Source organism: Aplysia californica, unplaced genomic scaffold (genome assembly GCF_000002075.1).
Source record: "Aplysia californica isolate F4 #8 unplaced genomic scaffold, AplCal3.0 scaffold00021, whole genome shotgun sequence".
In the NCBI taxonomy this organism is placed as follows: Eukaryota; Metazoa; Mollusca; class Gastropoda; order Aplysiida; family Aplysiidae; genus Aplysia; species Aplysia californica.
In genome coordinates this window covers 2,447,376-2,456,247 of record NW_004797291.1, presented here as the reverse complement: position 1 = coordinate 2,456,247, position 8,872 = coordinate 2,447,376, and the positions used below count along the sequence as shown (strand labels likewise).

Sequence of the window (8,872 nt, the reverse complement as noted above, 5' to 3'; positions counted from 1 at the left end):
CCACCTCGCGCGTGATACACAATCAGGATTAATGGGTAGCGAGGGTCAAAGTGGAAATCGCAGCCAGCCTCCCTTTCTCATCTCCCCGACTCTCTTTTTTTGGGGGGGGATCGTGTGTAGCTTTGCCCTAGGTCTAGGCTAGATCCTATGTCCGCGCGAACGGCTGTGTGCATCTCTCTGCCTTCCTCTCCGCCCGTGCGAGTGTGTGTGTCCATCACTTGCGTTCTTTGTGTTTCTCTTGACACACTCCACTGTTGCGGTGTAAACTGTGTTCGAACTTTGATGGGTCAACATGAAAATATTGACTGCCTTGTAAATGAAGCGTGCTTGAAGCTGAAGTTACCGTGCTTATAGGCGTGTAATTTATATAGCAAAAATTCGGTAAGAGCCGTTTAGCGTGCTTGAGTCTGAAACGTGCTTAAGGCTGGCGTGCTTATAGCCGGCACAGACTGTACTAAAATTTTCAGTATGGTTTGTAGAATACATCCTGTAAGAGGCGATAATGTAACACAATTTTGATTGGATGCTGAAAAAATTTGAAAATAAAAAATTAATAATCTTTGGTGAAACTCAAAAAATATGTTTGCACCAAGTCAAATGATACATCAAAATAACCATAAATGAGAATACAGAACAGGAAATTTACAGTTATTTACATACATTCCATTATATAAATTTGTACATTTTGATCATAACATCCGATATTGAAAATTTAAAAAAAATATTTTTTTTGAAAAAAGGATCACAAACAGAAAAAACCACTCGTATCTTACATGGAATTATTCAGAATTGCATTTGGACTAAACCTATACATGTCTTGAGTGGTACTTTTTGTGTAATTTCACGAAAAAGTAGTCATTTTGGGAAGAAAAAAAACATTTTGACAATTTGAATCTAGAACTAGATCTAGCACTCAAAAATATTGATTTCTCTTAAAAGTGCATTGGCAATTTGAGTCCAAAAGTATCAATATTATAAAGAAGAGTCCTACATTTCTTTAGTGAGAAAAATAATGATACATTTTATTGTATAAAAGTACTTAGACTGGTGTCTGGGCTATAATTTGGGCATCGCAATAAAACAAAGTCGCATAAAGTACGAAATCGCGTTTCAAAACTGAATCTAAACTTCCGATTTTCTGTAGAAATGCTTGACCCGGAAGTCAATGTTATAGTTATATTATAACCTTTATTTTAACATGGATATGTCGATTAGAATAAAATCAAAGCTAGAATTATAGGTTGATTCTCGAGCCGCCGGGGGCGGCTTGGCGTACAGTAGACACTTTCGCCACGCCGTTGCCCACGGCTCGGAGAAGCGAATGAGTTAAAGCTCACATCTCGACTGTTATCATTACAGTAGTCTCTGCCTAAACGCACACCATACAAAAGCATGTTCCGCTCAAACGCACGCTTTTGTCATCTGACGGATCTTTTACTATAATATAATTTAGACGTATAAACGCACGGTCACTCCTCTAAATGCATGCTCCGATACGCGAAACACGCCGACAGGTAAAGCTTGACAAGGGGAAATTTTCTCTACAACCTGCACAGCTTGCATATAAGACAAGCTTACACAACTGGATATTTGGAGAACTGTCCCTCACGCCGAACAAAGAGAGCGATGGACAACGTTTTCACACCCAACCTTCCAAAGACACATATAGCTCTAGGTCTCGGTCAATGGCTGATCGGTGAAATGTTAGGGGGGGGGAGGGGGTTGGGGGACTGAACAGTTTTTTGATTGGTTGTTGGAAATGCATCTTTGAGAGAAGGTTTTTGACTGGTGTTTGGGTGACTGCATGTAATGTTTAGTTAAGACCTCGGCCTGATGTGCAACACGCGTGAATGTTGTAAAACACTAGACAGGCCTCTATAGGATTTAAGATTAGCCAAGTAAGCCTAATCAGCTGCACTCAAAGAACTTATATTCTTATACATACTTGTTAAATGAATCACAAGAGAAATGTTTCTCTGAATGTAGAGATCTATGATATTGATTTTGATGCTGTCCATGAATTTACGGTTGGCGTGGTCGCTTGAAAAGCCACGTGGCTGAGCCGTTGTCTCTAGGACTATCTCCAACAGTTTCCTCTTAGCTATCTGTTCCCGACATTTTATAGTGCATATTCATTACATTGAGTCTGTCTTTCTCCCCCCCACCCTCCTTCCCCACCATTCAATGTCTTTGCCTAACCGTAGTCGGAGAATCTTTTACAAAACAGTCACGTGTCGTCACATTATCGGCAAAAGTGACCGCCACCCCAAGTGGAGGTCCCTAGAATATCAAGGCAATGAAATTACAGCGTCCCTTCCTCCCTTAGCAAAGATTTATGTGAACACACGATCCGTATAACACACGCTAAGAGCCCTTCCTAGCACCGTGCGTTTAGGCTGAGACTACTGTATAATCGAACATTTTTTTCTATTAAAAAAAGGCGGCTCTATTTCTCCGAACGTTCAGGAAAATGAACTTAAACTTTACTTCTCTTTCTTGATAATAAGGGAACGGAGCAGCCCATGTGTGTGTGTGTGTGTGAGTGTGTGAGTGTACATGTGTGTGTGTAAGGTGTGAACGGGGGGTGGGGAGAGGTGGGGGGGGGGGGGGGGGGAGAGCGTGGAGCAATTTTTTTTTTACAAGAAGGATTTTAGTTTTTGCTGGGTGACTAAATACAAAATAGGTTACTGCCAAGGTCGAGCAGTCTTGTTTTCTCGCAGTACCTTTTGAAGGTACTTTCAAATGAAGTAGTCCCAACGCTGCCCCAACCACAACTGAAGTATCTGAATATTCAGACATTTACAAATCTCTAGCTCTTAAATTGAATTCCATGTAAAAAATGCTTCCTCTCAGTCCTTGCAAAATGGCAGAATGAAAGGATCTCGCAAATAACCAAAAAATCTTGAGATCAGAAACCGTTGGGAGAAATAGAGTTCAACTTTATTTTCCCGAGCGTTCTGAGAAATAGTCACTTTGTAAATTAAATGCTGGCAATATTTAGGAACAAGGGTCGGAAGTCGGAACGGATGTCATACTGGACTCATTTCAGAGTCCGAATATAATTTTGTCTTAATTGGACTCAAGTCACTTCGTTATATTATCATATTAGATCTAGACATAGATCTAGATCTAGATCTATATTATGCCGTGCCGTAGACTGATCTGTGACATTCTGTCTGCTTTTGGCTGACTGAGTTCTGAAAAACCACCTGTCCAGCCAAATAATTAATATTTTGTTTGATTAGAGTGAGCCAACAGGGATGAGGACACATTTAGATTAAAGAACCCATGTGAGGACCGTTACCAAAGAAAAGGTCAAAGTGAAAAGTACTTTTCGGGGAGGACTTTCGAAACGTAAGTCGCGTAGATCTAGATTCTAGATCTAGACTCTAAGACGAGGTCTCACCACTCCTGCCTAGGTTGACTTGGCTTCTGTTTGGATGGCACTTGTCAAGTTTGCCTGTCAGTTGATCAAAAGATGAGAATTAATAAAAAACGATTACAGTAACACGCAAAGAGCATCATAACGGACGAGGTGAGTGTGAGTGAGAGAAGAGTGAAAGTTGATAAGGAAGACCGGTAACTCTTATTTATCGGTGGCGTGGACCAAAAAGTCTCCCAGATCAAGAAGAGCGAAGCGGAAATTCCCGAAAAACCTAATATTCCAGATTTTTCTTAAATAATAATATTTGGCTGATAAACATTATTATTTCTTCCACGAAGTCAAATAATAGAAATAGATCTAGCCTTTATCAATTGTCTGAATTTGAAAAAAGTAATCAAACCAGCAAATACCTAATTATTATTGTGTTTTGGGGGGGATTTTGGGGTAAAATTTTCATTTTAGGCCTAAGCTTTCGCTGAAAATTTAATTAATTTGACAGCCATTGGTGGTATTGCAATAAATCTGGAAATAAGGAGAGAAAAAAAAACGAAAGTAGGCCTGACATGCTGGTCGACAATGTCGATTCCCTCGACGTTGACAACCAGTTTTCTGTCTGCAAATAATACAAGACGAAGACAAGCGTGTCTTGTAGTCTCGAAATTTCTGCACCTTAGCCATGCATTTTATAAGAAGGGCCAAAGGTCAAGCTCGAACCAGTGGCTTGAGAGACAGAGAAGAGATCCGTTTGTAAAACAAGCTGGGAAAGAGAATTATCGTTGTCGGAGTGCGTTCAAGCTTCTGCAGATTGATGACAAATACGGCATTCTCAAGCCCGGGCAGGTGGTTATAGATTGTGGTGCCGCACCAGGGTCATGGTGCCAGGCTGCTGTGCAGAAAGTCAATTCTTTAAATCAAGGTGCGTGTCAATCATTATGCTTCGGCCACCTAATCTATATTCTCACCCCGGCACCGGTGATCTTGTAGTTCCGTTGTTCGTTTAAGTCCACAATCCATTTGTTTACATCCAGAGAAGAAATCTGGAAGTCTTGATGACCAAATGGGCAACTCAAAGAACAGGGATGCAACCTCTGCCAAACATCAAATTATGGCTTGCCCCCCCTCCCGAACGCTACTGCAGGGGATGTGTGACTGGCTGCCGGCCGTACCATTCATTGTTTACACACTTAACGATGGCAGGCCTCTCTTCCTGCACACAATAAATTATGGTTCAAGGAACAGAGCCTGTACAAACATCACAAGCAAGAGTCTGCTCTTGCACGACGGTGAAAAGGTTGTTCCCCATATTTACAAAGTATTCAGTCAAAATGGGTGAGGGCGTTAAATTGTGTTAACTACCAGGCTCTTCCTCAATAACTTCTAAACTATTCAAGATATCTTCATGAAATTTGTACTTAATTGACTCAATATATACTCTCAAACTCAAAAAAACAGAATTATGCTATGATGTCACACCTTTATGCTATTGCTGTTTACATCATAGAAGCTAGGGTACATTGTCGCCAAGAAAATTGCGTCCAGCAAACCTATGAATGTGCGCATAAATAAAGCAAAGAGCTGCTGTATGAGTTCCTTACTGCAGAGGGAGCTACGCCCATTGATATTCATAGAGGCAAATGAAGCGTGTCTGTGGTGAAGCATGTATAGATGTAAGTACTGTTTGAAGATGGGCAAAGGAATTCACTGAAACCAGTCCAGCAGCGCGCAGAGACAGATTTGCATGACCAACGATTGCAATTCAATGAATCAGGAATCACACACTACACACTCTCCTCTCCTTTTACTTTTTGGTCTAGCCTAGGGCTATGGCCTATACGCTCTCATACTGAGTGTCTAAGCTACGGCACATCTCTTTTGGAGTGGCTCACCTAACGCGTCTCTCCACACTATCTCTCTGCTGCCTGCCCCACCTCACTCATCACTGGACTGGCCAATCACAATGCCGCATCACTGACTGCCTGTTTGGAGCCTGCCTACAGCCCCCAACTTGCTCTTTCCCCCCCCCCCGTTAGAGCTCGCTCAATCTCTCCCTCTGTATCCGAGTTCAGGTCTTTCTTTGCCCCGCTGAACCCGAGCACAGGTAATTGAATTTACATTTAGGGGGGAAAAAGGGATGCCATTAAGGTCCCACTGTAGGCATGGTCCCGCTCCTGCACAATGGGAGGCAGTCTTGGACAATTTTGACTTTATATTATTTATAACAGTCGTAGGCCTACATGGAAAGAATAGCAACAGTTCACATAACACGTGAAAGAAAGACATAGTAGTCGTCAGTATTTTTCCTGTGACTTCTGTTTGTTTTTTCTTTTGAGTAATTTGAGCCTTCTATTGTGTGTGGCTGAAGAACAGAATGATGCCTATTACTTTTTCTGCTGATACTATTGTTGATGTGGTTGCTGCTACTACCACTTTACTGATGATAAGATCTTACTCCTCCTTGACTTTGAAGGCTTAATGTTACCCTGTGCATGTATGTGTACTACCATGACCTTTGTGTGCTTCTGCTACCACTCTAACATGTAAATTCTGTACCATAATCTATAGAAGAATACTTCTGGTGTCGCCTACCCTTGCATCACTTTTTAGAAGAAACCACACACTCTTCAGCCTTCAAAGTGTAAAAGAAAGTAACATTATATCCGTAAAAGCATGACTGAGCGATATTTTCATAATTTTGTGCATAAGAATTTATTAAGTTGTAGGTTTCAATCACTATGTCATTATAAAATGTTCTGGAATTGAACCATTGCTTTCCACTTCCCCTTTAAAAAAAATTGTGAGCGTCCACTCTTCAGTTTTGGTTTAAAAGTCACATGTGTGTCGGAGTAACACTGCATTTGGTGAGTCGCTGGGGTGTCCTTGAGCAACACATGATAATTCTAGCTCAAAATCAGGGTGTTGCACTACGGCGACCAGCAATGATGTATGAACTGTCTATATTTGTGATATTGTGTATTATTCGCATATATATATTATAATACAATCAAACACGGGTAACTCGAATTTGTCTGGGATTGGAAATAGTGTTACAGATTTCTTTAATTCGACATGTCCATGAAAGCCCCAGATACAAAGAAATAGAGGTAAATCAAGGGAGGTAAAAAAGAACATTAAAACAATTAATGCGGTCCTTTGATGAGCATGTTGACGGTGTGAAATCAAGAAAATAAATGAAAGTGGCAAGAAGAAAATCTCACGTGTGCACAGCCGACTCCTACGGTATTCCTTTCCTCTCATTTCATTGGCTTACCAATGTTACGCCTCTTGCCATCCGCACCGCGCACGTCCCTCAGCATGATTGCACGCGTGGCGAGCCAGTCATGTGGTGCGGTCAGCATCACTTCTCAACCCCCCTTCCCCCTTCCCAATTCCTCCAGCCTCTCGTGGTGAGACAAAGACCACATTTTGGCTGTAACAATAGCGAAGAAACAACTACCCACAGCGGGAAAGGTTGTAAAACCAGGTCTTTAGTTGAGAATGCGAAGTCGATTTGTTCGAGATTCGAGTGTTGTGTGTTCCGAGTGTTTGGGAACCCTGTGAAGTCAATACAAAGAAAACAAAGGGGCTGAAACGGGACCAAGCATTATTTTCGAGATACCTGAGAATTCGTGATTTTCGTGACTATATTTTTGTGGCTGTGAAGTTGTGTATCTATGTACACTATTGTAAAACAAATTTCCTATGGGGGTCAATTAAGTGGAATTTTTTTTTTTTGAGTAGCATAAAATCAAAATCATGTGAATTAAAATAGTGGTATTGTCTTTAATAAAAGACTGCAGCACTGATTGATTTGCCCCCAGAGGACTGTAATTGTAATGTTAATTGTTTTTTTAAATTGAGACGGGGGTTGGTAAGAATTTTATAACGCACACAACTACATAAAGTCATATGAGGTCAATGGTAATTTTGACCAAGCGTTTCATCCAGGGGAGTTCTTTTGAAGTAGTGTGAGTATGAATGTTCAGGGGACTTACAGCTGTGTAAATTAACACTGTAATGTCCACTTTCATTATCCACAGACTCTTCCCAGCCTCAAGGTATGGTGATTGGAATCGATTTACAGCATATAGCCCCTCTGGATGGAGCAATCACCCTAAGCGGTTGTGACTTCACTTCTCCTGACACCTACGACAAAGTCAGCAGCATCCTCCAGGAGAGACGAGTGGACATCTTGCTGAGCGACATGGCACCGAGTGCCACGGGGATCAAATCCCACAACCATGAGCTTATTGTTGGGCTTTGCTTCTCTGTCCTGCGATTTAGTCTGGCTGTGCTGAAGCCAGGGGGGACAATGCTGTGCAAACTATGGCAGGGGGGTAGCCAAGACAGACTGGCCGCAGCGATGAGGACTGTGTTTCAGGATGTCCGAGTGGTCAAGCCCGAGGCCAGCCGTGATGATTCTGCAGAAGTCTTCATGATGGGACGAGGTTTCAAAAGTAAAAAGTCAGACGCTGGTTCGTGACGAAAGTTCCTTTTGATTTCTGCTCTTCCAAGACTTGAAAACTGAATGAATTTCATGGATCTGACTTTTTCATCAATGGATTGTGGGCAATTCCATTGTAACTGACGTGGCATTCACACATAATTTTGAACAAAGTCATTAATCTCAAAACCAAGATAAACTTTTAATCAACTTTAAAGGTATCAGGAACTTTCCAAACTAATACAAATAAAAGTATAGAGGCTGTTTTTTACATCTTGACTCTATATTGCATGAATTATTATTTTCAAGATAGAAGAATGTTTACTGTGCATTAATTTTGTCTTGAGGATAAAGGAAATGCATTCTTATAAAGCTGTTTCAAAATATTTTGACTATTGTTACATAACATTGGTATGTTGCCCGAGTGCAACACCATACACCTAAGGCTAAAGTTTAACACCAGATAGGAAAGAAAGAAATACTGGTAGTTTTCATGATTCATTTGCAAAAACATGTAATTTACCATAAGGCCTACTTAAAAAGGAATTCACATTTAAAAAAGGCAAAACACTCTCATGTTCAGTTCTCATGAACGTTTTTGAAGCAGTTGCTTGAAAGAGTGAAGCAGAAGTAGGTGTTGCACTTCTCTACTTTTGGAGTGCCCTTGCATGCTGGATACTTGCAACGTCTTTTATTGGGCCCAAACACGGGCCTGTGTCCTGCCGAGTCAGTGAGGATAGCATGGTCAGGGAGAGGAGCCATCGGTCTTCTCTTCGATTTGGCTGCCAACAGGGTGTCAACAGAACAGGACGGACGGCCATGCTTTGTTTCGGCCACCACCTTTCTCTCGCTGGTGAGGCTCCTAGCGACACTATTCTTGAAGCCAAGAAGATATAGCAGCTCCTTCTTGCTGCTTCCAAAAGCCTCTGCATGCCTCTAGTAGAGCAGCCATCCTTGCATGAGGGCAGTGTCGGGCAGGTGCCAGAGGGTCCGCTGGTACCAATTTTTGGACCTCACAGGTTGGCGTTGTCTCCAAGTGGGGCGTC

At 41.7% G+C, this 8,872-nt stretch overlaps 2 protein-coding genes across 3 annotated transcripts in view; one reads left to right on the top strand and one right to left on the bottom strand.

The window, feature by feature from the left end:
- LOC101849265 overlaps positions 1 to 3,569 on the bottom strand; it is a 28,798-nt gene extending 25,229 nt beyond the window's left edge. Inside the window, exon 1 of one of the 2 annotated variants that reach the window (XM_005090766.3) lies at positions 3,407 to 3,569. The gene's annotated coding sequence lies outside the window, so the exon portion shown is untranslated. The remainder of the gene's footprint in view (positions 1 to 3,406) is intronic. The other variant, XM_005090765.3, reaches the window with a different exon arrangement.
- Positions 3,570 to 3,881: 312 nt separating this feature from the next.
- On the top strand, positions 3,882 to 8,290 carry LOC101849020 (rRNA methyltransferase 2, mitochondrial). The gene is made up of 2 exons (XM_005090764.3): positions 3,882 to 4,301; positions 7,423 to 8,290. The coding sequence occupies exons 1-2, from the start codon at positions 3,962 to 3,964 to the stop codon at positions 7,863 to 7,865; spliced, it is 783 nt and encodes a 260-aa protein (XP_005090821.1). The 5' UTR covers positions 3,882 to 3,961; the 3' UTR covers positions 7,866 to 8,290.
- Positions 8,291 to 8,872: the final 582 nt, after the last annotated feature.

Coding starts and splice junctions, on each gene's coding strand:
- LOC101849020 (XM_005090764.3), top strand. CDS start 3,962: ATGTCGATTCCCTCGACGTTGACAACCAGTTTTCTGTCTGCAAATAAT. Junction 4,302..7,422: donor AGTCAATTCTTTAAATCAAG/GTGCGTGTCAAT, acceptor CATTATCCACAG/ACTCTTCCCAGCCTCAAGGT.